The sequence below is a fragment of the Argopecten irradians genome, chromosome 7 (genome assembly GCF_041381155.1).
Source record: "Argopecten irradians isolate NY chromosome 7, Ai_NY, whole genome shotgun sequence".
Classification (NCBI taxonomy): Eukaryota; Metazoa; Mollusca; class Bivalvia; order Pectinida; family Pectinidae; genus Argopecten; species Argopecten irradians.
The window spans coordinates 32,916,712-32,943,430 of NC_091140.1; the positions used below are offsets into that span (position 1 = coordinate 32,916,712).

The following is a 26,719-nucleotide window of genomic DNA, read 5'->3' on the forward strand; positions in this document are numbered from 1 at the left end:
ACGTAATGCCGAAATATATCTACGTGGGGAATTTATGGTAAATTACCTGTTCTCACTTTATTGACAATAGTCCAAGACTCGACCCTACGGAGCTATACTCCAGGTGTTTGTCGAATCAAAGGTGCACCAGAGTGGTCATTAATATCCTAACCAAGTGTGGTAACGATACACATATAATAGATTTAAAAATCAATAGTTTATCTAAACTGTTTACTTACTTAGTCATGCCACTATATAAACGCCGGTTGTTTGAAACCTGTTCGATAATTTGCGCCATGTAAAATATATTCGTTTTATGCAGTGTTACCTTATTGCTAGTTTTTATACGTGAATAATTTGCTTCGGGACAAAATGGAACAAATTAATTCGACGATATCGGCAAATATAAGAGACTAGCATTTTGATAAGTGACTTTTGGAAGATGTACGTCCAGCTGTTTTCGATTCTACTTGCATTGATTCTGTGTTTTTCTACCAGGGAAATAGGAGCAATCAAAAATGGTATTTATGTTTTAAAACAAAGGCTATTCAATGTAGAAATACTATAACAGCGACCATTTGACTTAGACATATATATGTAATTTTGTTCGAATCTGAAGATTATTTTTAATAAAAAAACGATGCTTGATAAAAAATGAAATCTCAAAGAAATAAAGATGCACGGTAAAAAATAATGTCCGTCCCGTCGTGTCTCGTTCTGATTTTCAGATGAAACTAGGGAATTTTCGTCGTACAGACGTTTTTAGTCTCGTCCTCATCATATTGATGATTTAATTCTTGATAAATATATTTGCGTAAACTTGAGAAAACAGGAACCGGAAGTCATCAAACCATAACCATTTTGAGGTCTTACTAAGTAACAGGGGCAGGATCCAATAACTGATAACATAGTCTGATCAGGTAACCACGATAATGAATATGGAACCATTTGTTGTTAATAAAAAAAAATAAACACTATGAATTCAAACTACAGTATTCTGTTTGCCTTTAACTTGATAGAACAGTTTGTTTGTATTAAGTTACCTCAATAGTTATGGTCATTGAAGCAATGTGGTTTGGAAAGAAACCGAAAGAACCATATAACCAACGTCGTTTAAATTTGGACAGTACTTAGTAAAAAAACAATGGACTCGTACCAACATATTTCACGATTTGGGTCTCGAGCAAGCAAAGAAGGGGAGTAGGGCTAGTTGTAGAATACGAGGCAGTTTACAGTTGGTAGTTTTGCATCTGTTATTTTTCTCAAGAGTCGCGGCTCAACGCACTTGATAATGTCGCAAAAAGTCAAAACTGTGTAAAGGTAAACGTATATCTTAACGTACGTCTAAACTTTTTGGCCGTCTGTATTTTTTTTTATAGTTTAAGTTGTGAAAACGATAATCTAAAATCTAAAGAAAGACCGATAATTTAAACGTAAAGCGCACAATGGAGCATTCCTGCATGCATGTATTTTTTTTTCAAGATCTGTTGAATAGATATACGATATTGTCATCTTTCCATAGCAACATACACTTAATTTATATTTGTAGATATCGTCTTTGTTTTGGATACGTCACTAAGTATTTCGATCCAAGATGAGATGCAAGCTGTTGATTTCATACGCAACGTCACAAAATGGCTGACGATCGGACCAGACGACATCCGGGTATCTGTTGTAACATTTAATTATAATGTCAGTGAGATTTTCAAATTAGCTGATTACAACACAAGTGATGAACTTCTTCAAAATCTAAACGGAACACGTTTCCAAGCGCCAAGAGGCAACACTAACACCGCTGGAGCATTTCGTTTTGTACGCCTGAATTCCTTTCTTCCGCGAAATGGCGGACGGCCTGGCGCTAACAAGACAATAGTTTTGTTGACGGACGGAGAATCTGACGATCCTGTTGGAACAATGAACGAAACTAAAATATTTAAGTCTTTGAACAATACCGAAATATTTGTCATTGGAATCGGAGATGCGGCATCAGAAAGTAATAAAGAGATCCGAAATGTGTCGAGTGATCCGGATTCATATTATGTTCAAAAAGTCGACTCTTTTATATATCTGTGTAATTTGGTACCGGCACTTGTTCCGAAACTTGGTAAGTTTGAGATAAGAGTTTTGTACCTTGATTGACTTTCCGAAATTCTAGTGAATTATACGGACATATCTTGATGACGAAATTTGTAGATATGTTAAAAAACCCATATTTATGAGGTATTGAAAAATATAAAGGAAAACAGAAAAGACAAAGAGGACTTTTATATCTATCTATTTAAATGATGAAAAACTTATTGATATGTTTTATTTTTTGACCTTGCTAGACCCTTCCTCACGAGCGAATGCTTTACTGAACTGTCCTACCCCACCGCCTACCCCACCGCCTACCACCCAACATACCATACCCCACAGTCTATTTCCTTTGACCTCGACCACGGTGACCTCTAGCGAACAGGCAAGATCAACATCTTCAAAACAACAGACAGGGTCCCCCATCCTCGACAAGGGTCATGGTGAGTCGTTATTGGCAACGACAATAAGAACTACGAATCAGCACGAATGGGTAGCTGGTACGCCTCAAGTGTCAAACACAGGAGACGCCAGTAATGTGTCGACGACAGGGAAAATGTCCGCCGCGCTAAGTTTGTCTGGTAACCAACAAAAAGTTAACCGGAAAAATGGACAAGGTAAAATATACAAACTTGCATTGTACAATTTGTGTAATTGATATATAGAAATTAGCTGGTCGTAACCACAATCGCGACATCTCGGAGTAATTTCCGTCAATCTTCGGAAATATTTCTATTCCGAAGATTACCGGAAAAAGGGGATCCGATTGGTCGTAACCATTGAATAGAGATGAGAGGGACTCCCAAGTAAGCTTTATCAAATGGCAATACAATTATTGTAGTCTGGATAATCTTTTTTTTCAAACGGGTATCATTATTGTAGTTTCAGTTAACTTTATCAAATAACAAGCATTATTATAATGTGCCAAAGCTTTATCGTTTAGTCCGAGTAAGCTTCATCAATGAGCAACAAGATTTCAAACTACAATTCTACCATTAGCCATAGTTTCTTCCACTGTCATGCCTAGGACAGTTTCGAATTCGAATCCTACCTGAAATAGTTGCCAGATTTTGACCTTAGATGGCGGGTTTTATCCGGGTTCTTCGGGTTTCATCTACTTTCTAAACCTGGTACTCAGTAAATGACACAGACTGGATATGTCGGACAAAACAATCTGAATTGTGTTTAGTCCATGGTGTTAAAAAGGAGGGTTGAATAATTTTTCATGAATTATTATAGATTGATTTGTCGAAAATAACCAGAATTGTGGTTTTCATCATCGGTCTTAGAGGCCCACTACCTTTCTGGAGTAAAACATAAAGGTCTTATAAAAAACATTAATAACATCAGAAAATATATACCGACGGCCTAAGGTGTGCTTATAACACCAAACATATGCAAGATTTTCTCCGTAATATATAACATTGGGGAGTCATTTCATTGTTTTGCCGTCTGGCGCAGTGATAGTTAACTTTCAAGCGGTATTTAGAGCGACGGTGGGAAACATAAAACGACCCGCGTTATGAAAATTAACATTTTATTTTAATCATATTGTTGAGAAGGCGATGATAAGTGTAGTATTAATGGTAAGTTAATAATTTTTACGACTCTACAAAATGACCGATCTCGTTTTATATTCCCTTTAAAAAATTAAAAGCCGTTTCGGAAAGCCTTTAACAATCTACATACCACACGCTCTCTGTATACAAAATCTTCAGACACTCATCGATCTACAGCTAAACATACAGTAAAACTTACCTTAGCGACCACCTCTGTATAAAAACTGCATTCTAAAAACGACATCTTTCATAAGGTACCAAACGACAAATAGCAAGACTCTTTGACAATGTATAAAGACCATTGTTCCTTTATCCATCAGTTAGTCTTTGTAGACAGGTTAGACTGTAATTAAGAAATTCAATTCGGTTCACGAAGAACACATTGGCTTACATAAGTGCACACATACCCACCATTATACATGTACGATTGATATATACACCATACTGTTATTTTCACAGCTTTTTATTTCGAAAACAAAATTGGATCGCCAGTGACCGGAGTCAATATTGAATTCTCTCTACGTAATGACAATACATGGATATCATGTATATGATTTAAATATGATATAATTTTAATTATGTTTAGACAAGAGAAAAGGCTATATTTCAGTGTATCAAATTATTGTTTCGTTCGATAGATTTAAAGCCTCGGAACGCAGTGATATTAACAAATAGTTTACAAATTATTGACATTGACAATCTCCGGATTATCATAAATAAAATGGACTTAATACATTACATAATTTCAAAAGCGTTATATTTAATTTACAGATAACATTCCACTGTTGGTTGGCGCTGCCTTAGGGGGACTTTTAGCATTATGTATTATTGCAGCTGTCGTTCTGTGGCGGAAACGCTGGTACGTATTCATTTTCCTTGTTAGAGCATATACAGATAAAAACTGTTCTCAGTGCAAGAAAGATAACTCGTATACAAATGAACTGACAGTGCGTTCGATACGAAACTGATGTATCTCAAAAGGAACAGAACTGTACCGGTACAATCGTGGTTCGTCTTCAGAAGGGTACCACTTGGATTCAAGATGGCAGACTCGCGATTTTTCATTTGAAATGTTTTCTTTGATGAAAACAAGACAGAGAGTATTTATATCCGATGAAATTACATGGATTATTTATTTCAATGTATGCCAAAACTATTTAGGTTTTACTTTTATACATATCTATTTTTTATCATAAAAAACTTGGCCTTTTTATTCGAAGCGTATCTTTCATATATTTGCCGTCATCATGGAAAAATCCAAATGCATTCCATTTGGCGGTGCCGTATCAATTTTGTACAAGTGGTACGGATACACACGGTATGTGTACAACATAGAAACAATTGCGACCATCTCTAAAGATGTAAAATCAATAAAAAAACATAACTTAATTTTCTTTAAATGTCATCAACAGGAATGGACTAATTTAGATTTAAATATATTGAAACGGTAAACGAAACATATCTTTTTCTCCACGGACTTCGGTTCGGAACAATATTCTTATTCGACCAATACTACATACGAACATGCGCAGTAAATTAGATGTCTGCATAATTGAATATAAGCTGATTCCAACTTAACCATAATAACCATTAATCAAACTTAGATGTCATCAACCTGACCATTGATGAAGTTTTAGACACTTTCAAACTATCATCACCAATTTGTACCTCTTTATCTAGATAGTATTTTATAATGATTGTTATTTATCCTGATACTTTAACCTGTAGTTTGATGTGAATAAACCTGAATTTAATATTTGTCCAGATTATCTCTGCGCTTGCTAACATGATAGTATAATGCATTTTATATAATTCAGATATGATAAAATTCGGTGTGAAGTATGAAATATGTCACTTTTCCATATTTTAATGAGATCATATATTAGTGAGAATCAGAATGAGTAATTAAAATGTATTGATTATGAATAATTAATGATTATATAGTACAAACGGTGCTTTCTATATGCACAGGGACCTGGCACGAAAATTTTTAACCAATAGTATACATATATATATTATAGTATCAAGGGTATGAACTCGGCGGTCGAGAAAAACGGACCTATTTTTTAAAAACCGTGATTATTTTAATAAATGGGTTCTATACAACATTGACAGATATCTTACCTTAAAGAGAAATAATTTATCTTTCCATTGAGTGCTTGATGAACAAAATTGGCCAAGTATTGACGAAGTTATGGCTTGATGAATCAGGAAATTTACGAAAAATATGCCAGGTAGACATTTCCCTGTCCGGTCGAAATGTCGTCTCGGCTCTAATGGGTACCTCAAAAACCAAGCCAAAATCACAAAATTTACGCTTGTGGTGGTAAACAGTATCCATAACTGTGTTCATCCACAATCTCCTTTGTAGGTGTCATCACCCGTACTTTGTAGAAACTCCATTTAAACATCGTGTAGCTCACTTACTTTAACCGTCACCGCCATGTTCATTTTTCTCTCGGAACGCTTCTCGACTTTACATAAAGTGACTACATTATGCAAATTATGTTATGTTGTGCTTGTCGGTAAACTCGAGAAGCGTTCCGAAAAACAAATGAACATGGCGGTCACGGTTAAAGTAAGTGAGCTACACGATGTTTAAATGGGGTTTCTACAAAGTACGGGTCATGACACCTCCAAAGGAGATTGTGGATGAACACAGTTATGGATACTGTTTACCACCACAAGCGTAGATTTTGTGATTTTGGCTTGGTTTTTGAGGTGCCCATTAGAGCCGAGACGACATTTCGACCGGACAGGGAAATGTCTACCTGGCATATTTTTCGTAAATTTCCTGATTCATCAAGCCATAACTTCGTCAATACTTGGCCAATTTTGTTCATCAAGCACTCAATGGAAAGATAAATTATTTCTCTCTAAGGTAAGATATCCGTCAATGTTGTGTAGAACCCATTTATTAAAATAATCACGGTTTTAAAAAAATAGGTTCGTTTTTCTCGACCGCCGAGTTCATACCCTTGATACTATAATATATATATATGTATACTGTTAGTTTAAAAAAGTCGTGTCAGGTCCCTGTGACCAAAAGTACCGACTGTATACTCAATGGTACCGACTGTATACCCAATAATACCGACTGTACAACCAATGATACCGACTGTACACCCAATGATACCGACTGTATACTCAATTGTACCGACTGTACACCCAATGTTTCCACCTGTATACCAGTTTTATTCATTTCAACAATCATTTTCGAAAAATTCCGGCCAACGCGGCCCCCAGTTTCAAATAGGGACTAGAAGTTGTCTATGTCTAATGGGCACGGTCCATTTTCATTGGCATTCAAGGTCCAATTTCAACGTTACTCCGGAAAGGCTCAAGTGGATTTCACTACAGTTTTTACTAGTGCCTAGCGACATGTAGATATCGTCACGTGGAGCTGCTTTGGTATTTTAGTTAAGAAAGTTCGAAGTTGACTGTGACAGTATTTACAAACAACACAGTAGAGATAATGATTCCTCTCCTTGTTTTTGTAATGCATACTTTAGCCCTGCTCGATTTGTGAAAAAATGGCGCCCTCTCATTGCTGGAAAGCATGACTCACAGAAAGCCGCCCGACATGTTTTCTTTAGCCAAATTATACTGATACAGGGGTCCAAACAGGAATGTAGATTTCATCATTTCTTTAAATAAATTGCCAGGTCAAAAGAAGAGAGGACTTTATAGCAAATGATATAAAATCACGAGAAATATCATTTGTATTTGCCAAGTCACAATCACATCCATTATATTGTAGGGATTATTATCACTGTCGTAATATCCACCCCTGGACTATGTCATACCAAAACTGAAGTCTAGGCCCATTTATGTCACAACAGATGATACAGGTAGTTTGATCTTTTAATGTGCATCATATTCAATAGCGGTACAATGTATGGTTAAGAAATAAGCTAAGTATTACCAGTATGCATGTAATAAGTAATTGATTTTTAATGTCGTCCATTGGCTGACCTTGTCTGTCCTTTAATTTGCATTATCGACCGATTTCTTTGAAATTCCGTATCTATTTCCATCATATCTATCTGATAGTGTTTTCATGAACTAGCAGACGATCACTAAAGTAGGCAATGTGTTGATTGAAGAGTGTCAGTACGCGATGAAACGGCATGTTCTTCTGTTTACAATCTCGCTTCATCTTTTCCATATGCTCCATGTTAATTAAAGAAATAAAATGCCGGTGTTGTGAAAACAAACATTCAATTAACAGCGATACACAACTTCCTACTGGCATTATTGTCAAAACAACGCCAAGACATACACACATAGGTTTTTGTACGAAATGTCTGTAACTTGTTGTGTCGTCGACAGATTTACCATTTCATAAACGTCTTAAGATATCCTCATGACTTCTGTTCTTGCTACGATGTAGGTATTGTTCGCTGCCAATTTTTCGTTTACGAACAGTGCCGAAGTTTACCAAATATTGTTTAAATTAACCCCAGACTAAATTTACGTCATAGACCGTTCTCACCTTTTCTGGTTATCTGTTAGATTTCAAATATTAATAAATGCTTTGTATAGACATCAGATAATGCAAGTCATTATTTTGACTGAGTGCCTATACATTTACCTCTCTTGTATACAAATTCTCGTAGAGGTTTCTTTGACCATTACTTCAAACTGTATCACATCCTTTAAGTCATATTAGTCTATCACGGATATTGATATAGGCCTACTTCCGTTCAACGGGGAAATTTCTGCCAATCTTCGGAATTTCCCGAGATGCAGAGACTATTGACAGGTTCTCTTCCTTAATTCTCTACTCTTAACCATGCGTTGCTTTACACTATGATGGTTGCTTGCTACCAAGACGTTTCAAATGCCGATTCTGAAATTTGACAGTCGTCGGCAATTTTCGAAAACGGGAAAATTCCAAGGGATGTTGCGACTTCGAGAAAGTGCCGAAGATTCCCGATTGTCGGTGGTGCGGTCTGACGGAACATGATTTCAGAACTATTGATGGTTGCTTGCTGCCAAGACATTTTGAATGCCAATTCTTACTTTCGGAAGTCGTCGGCACTTTCCGTAGGCGGAGAACTTCCTTGGGATGTCGCGACTACGAGAAAGTGCCGAAGATTCCCGATTGTCGATAGTACAGTCTGACGGAAATTAGAGAACTATTGGAGGGCCAGAGGTCATTGACATGTTACCAGTTTAGATATAACTATATGTATGTTGTGGTTACTACCAACTCCCACGTGGTCCCGATTGACGACGATGTCTGCTTAGTAATAATGGGCCGCGATTTTACCTGTCTTACATTGGGTTGTTATAAAACCACACTGATTATTCTAATACACAGTCTGTGTTTATGAAAACGCCTATGTGGGGCAAAGGGTTGGTTATAAATGTTTGAGTTTTGTGACCCAAGATCAAGTCATACTATCGTTGGATTTACAAATAAAACGCCATGTTTCTGTGGCGGCATCGTTAACTCTGATGGAGAGATCGTTTGTGGTACATTTAATTCCCATTGGTGGCTCTATCTGATACAGAACACAGGTGGTTCGAGGGTTCTTGTCAGGTGAAGGGTTAATCATCTTAGCTTTGGTAGTAATTGTACATTTCTGATATAAAAAAAAGCAACGGACTCCCCGACGATATCGTAATCAGTTTGTATTAGTGCCTTCATGGCAAATACTTGGCCTGACATTGCTAAATGCCCTGTACTACCAACACAGATAAGGCGGGTCATTTGTGAAAGGAAACAACGATCCATATCTTATATATTCAAAATGCCAGCAACAACTTTTTTATACTTAACAGTCACCACGACATCTCACTTCTGGTGTGACGTCACTTCCTCCATGTGGTTGATTTTATCGTTAGACATTGGCCATTTCCGTTGAAGTTCGGGAAAGTATATGCTTGTTTCGCCACACCTTGTACAGACCATGCGCGCCGATGAACACTTGTGTCGCGAACAAAGCCGACCCTAACACAGAAATAACGTTTACAATTCTGCGAATTTATAATACATATCATTGAGTAAATAATTAATATTTGAAGTCTACCTTATAGAAGGTAGTTTTCACGGTTTTCGTAAGACAATTTAATTTCATCCACCAAATAATATAAATGAAGAGTAAATGATATAAAATATGTATATGTCTATAGCCAGAACGCGAAATGTTTATTGGTGAAAAGTAAATTCTATTCAAATCAAAATTTCAAAATTTTGAACAGCGAAAATAACCGGCTATATACCGGTTTTATTTTTGTCACTATTCGCAAAGTTCTATTTCGATGTATGTTTTCTTCTCACTGTTGGACTTTTTATCTCTCCAGGTTTAAAGTTGCCCCAGAAGGTGGCGGCCAAATAGACGTGTCCTGGACGAGGCAGTATAATGAGACTCAGGAACGGCAAATCAACGTTAAATTCAATCCGGCAAAGTTACACTGACACTCTTATCTCTTATCCACTAGTCTCTCTAAATCGGAAAACAAACACATGTAACGAAATTTTACGTTGATTTTACTATTGTTCTCGGAATACGAGGGCAATGACTTTGAATTCGCTTGATTGATTAAGATTTTAATTTCCTGCATGTTAATGTTGCTTTCGTTAATGAAGTGATTGATTGAATTCCGGTACGACTATCAACCAACTTCGGGTTGAAAGTTAATAAGACATTACTTCCGCTGGTTGAGATAGTTGAACATGGCTTATTAAACAACAGATGCAGATCGAAAAGGGGCCGAAGTAATAAGAATATACTACTGAACCTAAAAAAACTATGATATTACATGAAATATAGATTATGGAACCTTGCTTTAGATATGATTCAAGCGATATAATGCATTCTTATATAGTCAGTTACTGACCCCCTATAAAGGCATAGAGGGTCAGTAAGATTTATAGGGGCGAGGGCGTAGCCCGAGCCTCCTATACTTCTTACTGACCCTCTATGCCTTTATAGGGGTCAGTAACTGACTATATAACGAATTTATCGCATCGAGAACCATTTATTTGATTCATTAATTCTTTGTTTCTTATCTGTTTGGTCAAGAATGTGAAATCAAACTTAAATCATACTGGCGCGAATGATAACAAACAATCGCCACTTTTAAAATAATTGGCCTAGGTTACATATTTATCTGTGTATTTCTTTCAAGAATTTTCAAATATACTGTATAAGGAACCTGCAGAAGAAGAATGAATAATTCATAAATCAACAATAATTTCGACATTCCTACAGTAGGCCTAACCTCAATACGACACCAGACTGTCTGTATATTGAAAGCATCACAAACAAGAGTGACACAAACATCCATCTAACATTTTAAGCACAATCTCCTTGATCATCTGTGCATTTTCGCTGAGATAATCACTTAAAAGTTATGCCGATAAATTGATTGTAGAGTGAAGATTGATCTGTAGGTACGAACACCTTCATTTGTTTATAATCACAGTCTAGAAAACGCTTGAATTGTTACGTTTGACTTTCGCCGCGTCATCAACTTTCAAACTGGCGTAGGGGAAGCAACTCGTATTTAAAAAATGTATTTCATGTAATTTGAAGTATTAAAACGATTAAAGTTATTTTTACACAAAAATTAACCATTAATATATAGTTTTACGGTAATGAAGTGGTATATTTAGTTGAAGATAATGTGTTTAAATTTTGAAGCGAGGGCGAGAGCCGCCATATTGCACCATAATAAAATTTACTGACCCCCTATAAAGTGATAGGGGGTCACCACGTGACGGCTCTCCGCCAATCATTTGGGGACATTTCTGTCCGAGGTGCGATAAAATGCATTCTCGTAGACACGTTCCTTGTTACAATACTATGAATGTCGTCCTATACTGCAAGTGAAAATGTAGCAAAACTGTCATTTCAATGTGCTTGGCCTTAAACTTAAAAGACAACTAAGAGGTTAAAAATCGCCTAAAAGCCAAGTGACCTGGGATTGAATTTGACAATTTAAAGTGTTAGAAGAAATTGGCCCTTTGGAGCAAGTAGTGTATACACAATGGCCTTTTCGATACTCCAGTGGTTACTATCACTGTCGTTACATCCACCCCAGAGCTATCTCATAGTAAAACAAACTGGAGGCAGTTCAGGAGAAAACTACTGACCAATTACAGGATTGGTCAGTTTTTTGACACTGGTCAGATTATACAATTCCTTTGATGTACATCAAATGATCAAATAACCTGTGCCTACTGTTGCCTCAAGTTTTACTAAAAAATAGTCCACGGGTGGATATAACGTCAAGGATAGTAACCCCTGGAAGATGGCACAATGCTGGTCGCTACGGCAGGTTTGACTGTATATTACATAAAGACCGAGTACTCCATTACTTACATACAATATACATGCAACCCGCGTATAGTTCGCATAACGTGGCCTGACTCATGAGCATTGATCTGTTTTTCATTTAGTTTTTGGGAATCAAATTCTCCGGAATAGAAACATTGTTTGATGGGACAACAACTGTATATAAAATAACGTTACCATGGCGACAAGATAGGAAGATCGATTCAAACTAATTTTATATCTGATCAGATCAATGGCGTTGCTTATTTAACATGGAGAAAACAATGTTCCTTAAGTCCGGACTTTATTAGAGGCTATACACCGAGTGACACTTTGGTTCGAGGCTACTGGAATGGCGTCTCCTATACCTTGATAAAAAGAACCCGTAATAAAACTCTGGGGAGAGTTTACATAAAAAGAAGCCCAAACAAAGGCGGCGTGACGTTGATATAAACGTGTGGAATGATAAAATGATAAATAATTATGATATTTTTATGTTTTATTACACCAATATAAAGTTAGAAATTAAATATAGTTGGCATTTATGTGTATTGAACAGCCCTATGGGTCTAAAGAAAACCAATGTCTGTTCAAGTGTATTCGATATGTTTCTACTACACACGTAAGTTCGAGGGGTATCGAAAGGAAAATATGACGATATATTGCCCCGTTTGGCCATGTTGAAAAGAAAGTAATGTGCATTACATGGTAATGATGCTCACGTTTAAATTACAATCTACATATTCTTGGTCATAAGCATCTGGGCTCAGTTGTATAAAAGGTTATTTCAAATATGTTATTCGTATAATGACAATTCCCAAATCGGTATGAAATAATTCCTTATATATTATTTGTTTTAAACAGTTAGTTAATCAACGTAAAAAAATGCATCATGGCATTATTCAAATAAAAGGATGCAGATCATATGTATAATTTATGTTTTTTTATGCAATATCTAAACTTGTAGTATACATGGATCTCCTATTTTAAAGATGATGTACAATGTAGTACGAATGCTTTGTGAGCGTTGACTCGAAGGTTTGATTGTTTCAAACGTTCAAAGGTGTGCACCAAGGCGATGTCAACATTCCTTCGCTTTTGTAACCTATTTTATGTTAACAAATTAAGTCGTTTTGACCTCGAATCCAATGAGTCAGCAATATCTCCAGAAAACCAAAACAAGAATATAGATTGCGGGATATTTTGTCAAGAAATTGCAATTGTTTGCTCTGAATACGGGTGGTGACGAGCTCACTACCAACGACAGATAGTATCATAACAGTAATTACTTGTAACAAAAATATCTAGGGTTCAGTACCATTACTTTTCCATGTTTGGACTATATAGTGCGAATTTCTCTGCTGGTAGGACGTTAGAATTGATGCTGTCCCAATTGCCAGATAGACAACTAAAAGGATTTAAATTTTTCACTTCTTCTTATTTGGCTTTGTTCTTCTTAACGTCTCTCTCGATAACGCCTCACTTTTGGCCTTCAGTTGAGCGCTCGCCCCTGTGAGGAAGGCTCTGGTTCTGTACCCTGGCCGAGACACACCATAGCCTATAAAAGTGGTAGTTCCTGATCCTGCTTCGCGCTCAGCATACAGGAATTAGGGCGACTGGCTTGCCAGTTGCCAGTATCATGTGACCATTTGGGTGTGCCAGAGGGAGAGCACTTTAAAAAGGGCAAGAGTTACACTATGACAAGGAGACACCATACAAATATGCAAAAACCTCCCAAAACATATGAGACAAAGTACCTTCGACTTTGACAGAGGAAAAGTTACAGGTACGAATGAGCTTGGCTGTGACAAATGATCAAGATGTTAATACTGCACATGATAGTATAGATACATCTTAGGTTTAGCTACTGCACATGATAGTATAGATACATCTTAGGTTTAGCTACTGCACATGATAGTATAGATACATCTTAGGTTTAGCTACTGCACATGATAGTATAGATACATCTTAGGTTTAGCTACTGCACATGATAGTATAGATACATCTTAGGTTTAGCTACTGCACATGATAGTATAGATACATCTTAGGTTTAGCTACTGCACATGATAGTATAGATACATCTTAGGTTTAGCTACTGCACATGATAGTATAGATACATCTTAGGTTTTGTACAACACTTGTATCCTGCTCATTAGTTCTCGTGTGATTTTACTTATTTCGCCGGAAAGTCCCAAAGATATCCTATTGCTAAAACAAAATCAATCGCTCTACAATTCCCAACAATTACCTCAATTAAAACCGTGTTAATCAGAAATCATCGACACTTTCCGTAAAATTTTAAGGAGATAATTATGACCTTTGAGATACGATTGGTTAATACTTTTCCCTCGTGCACCAAGTTCACCGAGTCGTGTCCCCGCGTTCTGTCATTATTCGATAATTAATGAACGGTTAGAATGGGATATCGAGCTGACGTCATACGCGTGTGATGAATTTGGCGGCGTTCAACAAAATCTTCGCGCAACCAAATATACGATTTATCGAACAGAATTCTCGATAAGATCCAATATAACAAGTGGAATATTATGTCACTGGGCTAATATTGGATTAGTGTATATGCCAATAGCACTATTACCATGGCACAAAGGGAGTACCGTACATACATAATTAGAAACACGAGCACGTGCTCCACGCGCCAGACACTGACAGACGACAACAAATTGCGGCGTGTCCTTGTATTGCTGGCAGTGCGGGGTATACACAAGGTATAGGAGTTGGTCGCGCGCGGGTGCGGGGGAGGGCAAGGGGTGACGAATGTATTACTAGGAACACGACCGGGAACAGGAAGTGACGCAATATGTTATGTAAATTGTAATACGAGAACCATAGAGGGAAAATAAAATTAATTACGCATTGGCTTTGAAAGGCACGAATTCGAACTCGGAAATTTTAATCTCTTTTTGTATACTATTTTGTTTTTGTGACTAATGATACGCAATTAAAATGGAAAAAAAAGATAGTCTAATGACTTGATGTTAAGGGGTGATGCAATTAAGTAATATTCCAAACTTCCCTTTTGTAAGGGGGTGGAAAAGTAAAAAAAAAATATTGTGGGCTACATGAGGAGATCAAGTGATAGCAAGGGGACAAGGATTTTACAACCTTTGAAATCTATGATGCAAAATGAACTACGAATTGTTTTTAGATTAACTGTACCTGGGTCCGGGCTTTAATTGGTAATCGGACAAAAGATAAGGGCTTGGTAGTGCTATATGGAGAAATCTATGAATATTTGAATCGTAGAAAGCATTATATTACATTTGGTCGTTTTATGCAAACTAAACTACAAATCATTTTAACCTTTTTCTACCCGGTGTCCACGGCTTTCATTGTTGAGGAGAGTACAAAAGATAAGGTTTGGAAATGTTACGGGGGAAATATAGGAATATTAAAAATGAGTAAATATATTACATTTGTTCGGTTTCAAAGAGCCAAAGGAACACAGCGTTACTCGTTTCACCAGTAATCTTAGTTCGGGATGCTACACAGTTAGAAATGTCGATATAGCGTCAGTTTCACGTCCCAAAAGACGGTTCTGGTTTGTGTCTTCATACGATAGATATTGATATTTCGATACGCTTTGTTTTAAGTAAACACATGTATACTGAGCACCGTTAAACTCAGAAACAAGACGCGCTGCATTGTTTCAATTTTGTACGCGATCAGAAACCAGTCAGATTTGTCAAGATTCCGGATATATACTCGCATCATTCTAATTTTAGTTTTATGTGTCACCTTACCCTATCGCGGTTGACCCCAAACGAGTTCAACGGAAGGTATGCAACAGAACGGAACAAGACTAGTAAATCCATCAGCTGATTTCGATCGGCTACTGTAAGTTTCCACCCATTTTATACGAACTGGCTCATACGCAGAGAGGCACACCGGGCCCCGCATCGCCTTTCCATCACTGCAGTATACAGCAGTCTAAAATCACGTGACATGCAACATGTATTTGGCCTGGAATACGCCGGCTTATTACACTTTTTGAGTATTAGCTATATATAATTATATATCATATGCTTACCTTGTGTAGTATATGTTCTATATACATACCCGTGTGCATGTATGTGTAAGTGCGCGTGTGTTTTCTCTCTAAAATAGATGCTGATTTACTTGGTGTAATTACTTACATAAAGATATGTAATCAAGTTAATTGGTCGTCGCTTACGTGTCCTCGTGTTTTCCTGTCATGATTTCAGCATGTGCTCCCCTGAGTAGTAATGGTTCTAGTGCCGTTATATACTGGACATAGGAGAACACCAGAACGCTGGACAGTTTTTATTCTGTTCTTCTATTCTTCGGAATATCTCTTAGGATAAGTGCCCTTCGCGGTTTTCCACTGGGAACATATTACTTCGTACGTCAGGTCCAAGTTCAACCTCTCAAGGATGCGAATCTGGATTATACAAAGAAAAATATTTTTTCACTTATCAATGCTGATTTTATTCTACAACAAACTATGGACCAAAGCGCTGGACAACAAAAAGGATTTGTAAGTTTGTTTTATTTTCTAATATATGAAAAAAATATTATCGATGTATTTTTAATTTTTTAAATGTCTACATATTTTATCACTGACACTCATGTCATGTCGGTATCAAGTGATACTTACATGTCTCTCTACAATAGAAGACATACGGGGGTAAGAAAGTACTAGTAATTTTTGTGTAATTAGACCAGTATTATAATATATCATTATCCTAGATAATTATTTCTGGCGTTTTGCCGTCCAGACGGAGTAAAATGTGGTAAAATATAACAGTATATTTAACAAGTGGTTCATTTACCGTCACAGGACATTTTCTCCTGCTTGCCCACCACATATGATTTTCAGACCCATATAATCAGACCCCTGTGATCAGAACCCTGTTCCTGTGATCCACAGACCCCTTTGATCAGACCCGGTCATGTAATCAGACCCGTATCCCCGTGGTCAGACCTGTGATCCGACCCCTTACTTGCCCATCATATACGATTTTCAGACCCCCTATAATCAGACCCCTGTGATCCGACCCCTGTTTTGGCGACAGCTGTTGTCAAGGTGTTGAGTGCACGGTCCTAGTGATCTTGTGTTATATACACACATGTAAACAATTTCCCCTGGTTTAGTAAACAGCTTGATATACATCATATATTCATCCATTTAGCTCATCTTATCTTCTCTCAAGATCAATAATTGTAATTATTGCAATTTAGTTGATATGACATTAGGTCTCGGCGTTGATAGATGAATCCCTTAATTAGTGCTACTTTTAAACCTATACCATCATGTTTGTTAACTTTGAAATATTCCAAGGTTCTGGTTGACTACTTTTATTCTTGTTACATAACAAAAGAAGTGCAATTAAACTTCAAACTTAGAGTGATATTTATTCCATCTTTTGCTAGCTTTAAATTTAGAGTTGGTGATTTTGTGAGATGAGTAGATCGATTGTTTTATTCTATCATTTCAATTCACGTTTTGCTAGATTGCCTATAGATAGTTTGATGACCTGTTGAAGATATTGTTCTGATAATAGTGTACTCATTACAGTAAATGGTAGTGGCGTAATGCAGTGAGTGATATCTGCGTTGAATTATTTTAAATGGGGAAACCTACCATGGTTTGAGAAGATTTCTTTGATGAAAATCCATCACCGGTATGTGTGGTTGGTTTTTAACACCTCATTAACAGCCAGGGTCATTTGAGGACGTGCCAGATTTATGAGGTGGGGGAAAGCCGGAGTACCCGGAGAAAAACCGCCTAGCAACTGTCCCACAGGTACATACAAATGTATTTCTTTCAGTCTATACAGGGACTATTTCTAGAAATGTACCTATAGGAGCTTGATAAAAATCGGAATCAATTATAAAATCCTGTCAGTGAATAAAATCGAAGGTAAAAATTGAAAAGGAGCTTTTTCGAATAGCACTTTGTTAACGTTATCGACTTGAAGATAATCGGATAATCGATTCTAAATTTTAATCCAATAATATTAGACGTTCGGCATTGAGGATCTGGCCTGTCAGAATTTTCAAATTGTCGGGAATCTTAATTTTATGTTTTCATGCTTTTATGATATCACAATATTAACAAAAGTTAACAAAAGATTGTGTAAAAGCTTTCTTATGTTGGACGAACAGGCCCATCTCTCTGAACTTTAGGAGACGCAAGTACATACTAAATTAGTACAAAGGATCCGGAGCGGTTAACAATTTCCGGATATATATAGATTAATATCAATGTGTTTATAATTATGAACATACACAGCAGAAAAGCACAATGCATCATAACTTGATTTGATAGCCACTAAACTAAGCCGCACATCATAATAACATTACAGCGATTAGTTATAATCCCCCTGGTACATGTAATATCAATGTCTGAAGAACTATCTATGGCTGTTTTGGAGTATAATGGTTGTCTTATGTGTGTATCGTCTTGATGGTAATTTAGACTTTAGATATAACAATGTATATTCTGAAGTGTAATGTACGAACTAACTTCTTTTGTAGACATTTGCTTTTGACTTTTTTTGTCGTATTACAGCCGGATATATACGTTCAGTTATACTGTTTTCTCTTAGCATTATCTTATAATATCATAATTAATATTATAATCTTTTAAAGATTTCACCATCATGCGCAATTTGCAAAAATATATTAACGAACGAATATTATTCTAATTAGTTATTTGCCAAATCGTATAATAATTGTCATACAAATTATGCTCGCGCCACGGAGTTTTACGCAATAGCCTATTTTCTCACGACTGTCAACTGCCGACGCCATTTTATTTACGTGCTATGATGAGAAAGTACAAAAAAACCGAGAGCACTAAATCACAAGCTCTCTGATGAGTTATTTACTAAATCTTGCAGTAATTGTCACGTGTAATGCGCGCGATATTAGATACATTACGTAATCATGATTGAAAAAATACCAATATGTTTGTACGAGAAGCGTTTAACATGTGTAGTAAGTATGTGAAAAACTAGTATGTATAAATCCTGCGGCTCCACCGGTTGAATCCGGAGTTGGTCTGATATACATAATATAAATATTGCTATACACGACAGACTCCGGTATGGATAATTAGTGTATACATATCTTTGAACTTAATGCCCCAACATACAAATCTAAAAATAGTGAAACAGACCCAGTTGTGAAGAAATAAACCTTGCCGACCCATATACACACAAACCAATATGATTTGTTAGCAGCTTAAAGGGTCCTACCTTTAGGCAGCATGGTTTGGAATTAAGCATCGTCGGAGAACTACACTGAGAATATTGATAGTGTATATGCTGTCTACTGCGAAATACAAATTTCACTAAAATGTTGGTTTGTTTGCGCGTTTTGTTTTATCTTGGATAAGTTTTCCCTTAAATTTTTGGATTTTCCAAAGAAAGTAAATGAAATATTCTGATAGAACTCTAAGGTATTTTCAAGCAGTGAAGAACCTTGTTAAATTCCAAAGAAGATACTCAACGAATACAATACCGATAAACATGCCGTTTCTAGTGCCTCTGTGCTGGAATTGATGTAGGTAATTTGTCTCTAAAAACCGACAGGTAGTTTTTGTGTGTATCTGATTAATCTGTAGCCATCTTTTACAGGAAGTGTACCATTAGCGTTTCAAACTAAATCCTCTGTTTGGTACGGAGGCTGTTCCGGTAATTCCAGGCTTTGTATTATCGTACCAAACATACATGGGGATGGTTGTGTACCGGTGATCCAGACACGTATCGCAGACTACATAGACTATACAGTAGTATATAGTCATGATGTTTAGATCAAACACCGTTATAAGTAACTACCGTATACATCAAACGGTGAAATCTCTCCCTAGAGGTGAGCGGTAGAGTGTGTGGCTCTTACGTCTAGTTCACGTTGTGAACACTGGTTCACTTTAACAATGTGCTGCTTTTACTAGACTTTCAGTTGCATTTTTAAGGAATGACAACCGGACAACGACATTTCAAAGATGTTCCACCGGCGACAGAGTATAAACGATACCCATCATTTGAATAGTGTATATATATGTATGATTAACAAAAGAAAGAAAAAAAAAAACATATGAAATAAGTTATTTTGCTCATGGTGCATGCGCAATCAGTTCTTCATTCCATTTAGGACATAGTGTCACCGATTTTTTTTCGGGACGCAAATAATTATTTTGTTATTTTCATCTTGAAGTAAAATTGGTAACTTAAACTTTTTGATGGTGGTTATGGTGAAAAGTAAGTAACTTTTGTAACTTATGAAAAATACTAATTTGTTTGCTCCTGTTTTGATAAAAAAAGAAAAAATACCATTTTTTTCAGCGGTGGAGTATCTTTAAAGAAGCGCTTCATATAAAATGGGAACCTCTATAAGGTGAATGGTAAAGTGAGTTGCGCTTGCATAGTTTAATCACATTGTGATAACTGGTGCACGGAGAGGTACACGAACATAATATTTGGGGTAACCTAGTTGTCAAGATGTCATACTTTCTATTCTATATTGATTTACGCTGTTTTTGTGATTCAGGGTCTAACCAACGATTGGTCGGTTGTTCTTCTATAGGAACTTCTACTTTTAATGACGTACCACACAGAACAACTTACCCACCAGATGTTACCAAATACAAAACAATATATTTCACACAGAATACTGACAGGTAAAAGATCGTTTAATTGTAAACGTTAGCTGACGATTCGAAGACTTGTTACTGGTTCTCGCACAAATCCCTTGGTCACACATCTGCACATTCGGAATCTTGTGCAGAAAATATAGAAAAGGTAACGTCTCTAAGAGGAAATGTTATTTTGAAGAATATTTCCAAGACAAATGATTTAAGGACAAAAAAGAGTTTTAAAGTATAGAAATATTGTTTGAAAGACAAGATGGTGTTTCAAAGAAAAAAGAAAGTCTCGCGTGCAAAATAGCATAACAAATATTTGAAAGTTTTGGCCCAGGAAATGAAATTCCTTGTTTCTAATAAATGGAGTTTCGCTCCTTACATCGAAGTTTATTCGGGACATTCTTCATGTGTCACCCCGATGGTAATGTTTTGCAGACAAAACAGTAGATCTATTGTTGTAAGATGAAACATTTTCAAAGTCGGTTTCAAAGGCAAACAGCAATTTATGAACATAGTGATCTTCATTACAGAATTACTTACACTAGAAGGTAAATTCGCGTCGAGCAGGCATAACCACAGCCCCCCAAAACATTCATAAATCCCCTCATACTTGTATCTTATATATTTGATGAGACATTAAACTAAACTGACCCAGAGCAATCAACATAAGCACATATACTGGAACCGAATCCATGTTTCCTGTACGACAATCCATGGTTAACCTGCATGGCATGTTCCCATAGCTTAATGGTAAAATGTACTAGCCTTCTCCTTCTCATTTACCCAAATGTAATTCCATACGTAATCCACATGTAATCCACATGCATTTTACGTTATTTCCTAAATTTTAACTGAGACCCTTAAAATCGAACGTCTGGAAATTCGTCTCACCGTTTAAATGTAAATTCGGGGATATTAGCGTTTTCCGACCAGGTTTCTAGAAACAGATACGAATTGTACATATGAGTTGAGATAAAAAAGTGTTCGGATGGAAAAGTACTTGTAACTTTCAACTTACAAAACCGTACTTTCAACTTATACAAAACCAGACTTTTTGTTTAAAGTTTTAAGTTTCAAATATCATATATCTACCTAAAGTATACCTCAAATTCAAACTAACTAACTATACAAAATATAAGACCGGCACAAACCTATATTAATACTCTCTGCAACGGAATCACCACATCTGATTTGTCTCTTAATGGGGTCTTTGATCTGTAGTATACGATAATAGACAATCCGATGACACAAATGACAAACACATGTCTATTATATACACGACCTTATCTCTGTGCTATCCCTTACTCTTGGCCTTTAGGCTGTGCATTCTCCCTCTCAGAAAGACTATCCGTCTACATATCGAGCTCAAAAATGGCACCCAATGCTGCCTATGAACGCTGGGAGTGACTTACTCGTATACTGTTCTGTTGAAGGAGAGTGGTTAAGGTGTCTATCAACCACTAGCTCTCCACCATGGTCTTGGTGACCACATGGTTAAGATGTCTATCAACCACTAGCTCTCCACCATGGTCTTGGTGACCACATGGTTAAGATGTCTATCAACCACTAGCTCTCCACCATGGTCTTGGTGGCCACATGGTTAAGGTGTCTATCAACCACTAGCTCTCCACCATTGTGTCTTGGTGACCACATGGTTAAGGTGTCTATCAACCACTAGCTCTCCACCATGTGTCTTGGTGGCCACATGGTTAAGGTGTCTATCAACCACTAGCTCTCCTACATTGTCTTGGTGGCCACATGGTTAAGGTGTCTATCAACCACTAGCTCTCCACCATTGTCTTGGTGGCCACATGGTTAAGGTGTCTATCAACCACTAGCTCTCCACCATTGTCTTGGTGACCACATGGTTAAGGTGTCTATCAACCACTAGCTCTCCACCATTGTCTTGGTGGCCACATGGTTAAGGTGTCTATCAACCACTAGCTCTCCACCATTGTGTCTTGGTGGCCACATGGTTAAGGTGTCTATCAACCACTAGCTCTCCACCATTGTCTTGGTGACCACATGGTTAAGGTGTCTATCAACCACTAGCTCTCCACCATGGTCTTGGTGGCCACATGGTTAAGGTGTCTATCAACCACTAGCTCTCCACCATTGTCTTGGTGACCACATGGTTAAGGTGTCTATCAACCACTAGCTCTCCACCATTGTCTTGGTGGCCACATGGTTAAGGTGTCTATCAACCACTAGCTCTCCACCATTGTCTTGGTGGCCACATGGTTAAGGTGTCTATCAACCACTAGCTCTCCACCATTGTCTTGGTGGCCACATGGTTAAGGTGTCTATCAACCACTAGCTCTCCACCATTGTCTTGGTGACCACATGGTTAAGGTGTCTATCAACCACTAGCTCTCCACCATGTGTCTTGGTGACCACATGGTTAAGGTGTCTATCAACCACTAGCTCTCCACCATTGTGTCTTGGTGACCACATGGTTAAGATGTCTATCAACCACTAGCTCTCCACCATTGTCTTGGTGACCACATGGTTAAGGTGTCTATCAACCACTAGCTCTCCACCATTGTCTTGGTGGCCACATGGTTAAGGTGTCTATCAACCACTAGCTCTCCACCATTGTGTCTTGGTGACCACATGGTTAAGATGTCTATCAACCACTAGCTCTCCACCATTGTCTTGGTGGCCACATGGTTAAGGTGTCTATCAACCACTAGCTCTCCACCATTGTGTCTTGGTGACCACATGGTTAAGGTGTCTATCAACCACTAGCTCTCCACCATGTGTCTTGGTGACCACATGGTTAAGTGTCTATCAACCACTAGCTCTCCACCATTGTCTTGGTGACCACATGGTTAAGATGTCTATCAACCACTAGCTCTCCACCATTGTCTTGGTGGCCACATGGTTAAGGTGTCTATCAACCACTAGCTCTCCACCATTGTCTTGGTGGACCACATGGTTAAGGTGTCTATCAACCACTAGCTCTCCACCATTGTCTTGTCTGGTTAGGTGTCCAACCACTGGTTGCCACATGGGTGTCTATCAACCACTAGCTCTCCACCATTGTCTTGGTGGCCACATGGTTAAGGTGTCTATCACCATGTTATGTCTTGGTGACCACATGGTTAAGGTGTCTATCAACCACTAGCTCTCCACCATTGTGTCTTGGTGACCACATGGTTAAGGTGTCTATCAACCACTAGCTCTCCACCATTGTCTTGGTGACCACATGGTTAAGATGTCTATCAATCACTAGCTCTCCACCATTGTCTTGGTGGCCACATGGTTAAGGTGTCTATCAACCACTAGCTCTCCACCATTGTCTTGGTGGCCACATGGTTAAGGTGTCTATCAACCACTAGCTCTCCACCATTGTCTTGGTGCCACATGGTTAAGGTGTCTATCAACCACTAGCTCTCCACCATTGTCTTGGTGGCCACATGGTTAAGGTGTCTATCAACCACTAGCTCTCCACCATTGTCTTGGTGGCCACATGGTTAAGGTGTCTATCAACCACTAGCTCTCCACCATTGTCTTGGTGACCACATGGTTAAGGTGTCTATCAACCACTAGCTCTCCACCATTGTCTTGGTGACCACATGGTTAAGATGTCTATCAACCACTAGCTCTCCACCATTGTCTTGGTGGCCACATGGTTAAGGTGTCTATCAACCACTAGCTCTCCACCATTGTCTTGGTGGACCACATGGTTAAGGTGTCTATCAACCACTAGCTCTCCACCATTGTCTTGGTGGCCACATGGTTAAGGTGTCTATCAACACACTTGCCTCCACCATTGTCTTGGTGGCCACATGGTTAAGGTGTCTATCAACCACTAGCTCTCCACCATTGTCTTGGTGGCCACATGGTTAAGGTGTCTATCAACCACTAGCTCTCCCATTGTGTCTTGGTGACCACATGGTTAAGTGTCTATCAACACTTCACATGGTCTTGGTGCCACATGGTTAAGGTGTCTATCACACTAGCTCTCCACCATGGGTCTTGGTGACCACATGGTTAAGGTGTCTATCAACCACTAGCTCTCCACCATTGTCTTGGTGACCACATGGTTAAGGTGTCTATCAACCACTAGCTCTCCACCATTGTCTTGGTGGCCACATGGTTAAGGTGTCTATCAACCACTAGCTCTCCACCATTGTCTTGGTGGCCACATGGTTAAGGTGTCTATCAACCACTAGCTCTCCACCACCACATGGTTAAGTCTATCAACCACTAGCTCTCCACCATTGTCTTGGTGGCCACATGGTTAAGGTGTCTATCACCACACTAGCTCTCCACCATTGTCTTGGTGGCCACATGGTTAAGGTGTCTATCAACCACTAGCTCTCCACCATTGTCTTGGTGGCCACATGGTTAAGGTGTCTATCAACCACTAGCTCTCCACCATTGTCTTGGTGACCACATGGTTAAGGTGTCTATCAACCACTAGCTCTCCACCATTGTGTCTTGGTGACCACATGGTTAAGGTGTCTATCAACCACTAGCTTTCCACCATTGTGTCTTGGTGACCACATAGTTAAAGTGTTTGCCTGTCTAGCTCTCTACCTCTGTGTCTTGGTGGTCAAATGTATAACGTATCTGACTATCTACCACTAGCCCTCCACCATTTTGTCTTGGTGGCAAGTGGTTCAATAGTCGGGCAAAGAAAGGCGAAAATCGTTAAAAAGGTGTTGATTTTTTTTTCTCCATCAAAATCGCTCTGCATGCGAAGAAATTAATTCGGGTACGAAATGCGAAGCACTTCTAAGGTAACACATACATGAAAATATAAAAAACCCACAATCTTTCAAATTCAATGCTACACACTGGCAACTTCAGTTTGCGACCGCCATTTTCCCCCACTGTTAAAAAATCCCGTCAGCGTGAAAGCGGTGCTTTGAAGTGAGCTCATTACATAATCAAGCAATTCAAACGCTTTTATGATCCGACAAACTTAATCTTCATCTTGCAGAAGCTCAGTGATATTGCTCTTTATTTGCAAGCGTTCAAGTGATAGACAACCTTCCAATATAATCCACTGGCCAAAAACGGAATATCTGTTACAGAAATAAAAATTTCTTCCCTTTCTTGTGTGGATTTCCTTTATCAAATAAGGGTTTGAGGTGTGAATATATGAATAAAAAATAGACAGAAAATTCGGCTCCTTTATTTCCATAAATTGAACGTATTAACATTGCATAATTAATGGTTACTGAAACATCCCCCCTAAGGTCTTGCCATCAGTCATATTATTATGGTAATCCTAAAACGTCCTCCCGCCTGGCTATGTACGTGTTGAAATTCCCAAACAGCTTCACTTTCAAAATTTATTTTAAGAACTATGCTAAAGTTACACGAAGCCTTTCCATTATTTCAATGGTCAAAACTGGACAACGTAAGCAGAAGTTGATAATCGTTTTGATATATAACGACTTTTTGAAGGCCAATGAACGTATTTAGACTGGTCGTCATTGCTCCACAATTCACTTTGTGAAGTAGCATAAACTACCACTGCTTTAAGAGTCTTCCTCCCAGAGGTGAACGCTCAACTCAAGGTCAATGTTAATACGTGTGTATTTGTTTAACCTTGTCACTATAAGCGAGTATACTCTTATAAAACATTTATCATTAAAAAAAATCGTTCAATAAAAAGTGACGTTCAAAAACTATCGCACAGCCATCTTTTAATAAATAATATTGCTTTAAACATTCGATATTCAAGGAAACTATCATGATACATAGTTGTTTTAAGAAAACTCTGTCACTAAAAGGTGTGTTCAAAAACATTTGCACCAACTTTATTTGATATTGTTTTAAACAGTCGATACTTAAGGAAACTCGTTCACTAAAATAAAAAAAAGTGTCATTTAAAAACTATTGCACCAACTTTGTTTAATATTTCTTTAAACAATCGAGCTATACATCTAAATGTCAAGGCGTTACATCAGATGGTGTTATCTCCTTCAATGATGTGAAGTTAGTGTGCCCAGACCATCAGAATTATGTAAGAGAGATGCGTTAAGGACGTGTGTTTCGTGCCTCATTGGAGTTGATGGTAGGGCCTGTCTAAATGATCCAGAGATCGTCTTAATGTGTCTGTCCGAGGAGGGGAATATAGATTTTTGTCTAAACAATAACGCGATCTGTTGGATCCAACCACACTGTTTATGATCTAGCGGCACGGGACGGTGTCTGAACGCCGAAATATCCGA

General features: G+C 37.9%; 2 protein-coding genes across 2 annotated transcripts in view; both read left to right on the forward strand.

Annotated features, from left to right (window-relative positions):
• Nucleotides 1-221: 221 nt before the first annotated feature.
• LOC138328191 (collagen alpha-1(XX) chain-like) lies at nt 222-10,102 on the forward strand. The gene is made up of 5 exons (XM_069274877.1): nt 222-500; nt 1,529-2,083; nt 2,307-2,669; nt 4,383-4,470; nt 9,924-10,102. Exons 1-5 carry the CDS (start codon nt 422-424, stop codon nt 10,036-10,038), a joined length of 1,200 nt encoding a protein of 399 aa, XP_069130978.1. The 5' UTR covers nt 222-421; the 3' UTR covers nt 10,039-10,102.
• A 5,551-nt stretch (nt 10,103-15,653) lies between these two features.
• LOC138328192 (glycine receptor subunit alpha-2-like) overlaps nt 15,654-26,719 on the forward strand; it is a 66,398-nt gene continuing 55,332 nt past the window's right edge. The window contains exon 1 of the mRNA XM_069274878.1: nt 15,654-16,415. Within this exon, the coding sequence (XP_069130979.1) occupies nt 16,312-16,415 (104 nt within the window). The 5' untranslated portion in view covers nt 15,654-16,311. The remainder of the gene's footprint in view (nt 16,416-26,719) is intronic.

Excerpts from the sequence above, each read along its gene's own strand:
- LOC138328191 (XM_069274877.1), top strand. The coding sequence starts at position 422 with ATGTACGTCCAGCTGTTTTCGATTCTACTTGCATTGATTCTGTGTTTT. Across the intron at positions 501-1,528 it reads AATAGGAGCAATCAAAAATG|ATATCGTCTTTGTTTTGGAT; the intron begins GTATTTATGTTT and ends TTATATTTGTAG. Across the intron at positions 2,084-2,306 it reads GGCACTTGTTCCGAAACTTG|ACCCTTCCTCACGAGCGAAT; the intron begins GTAAGTTTGAGA and ends TGACCTTGCTAG.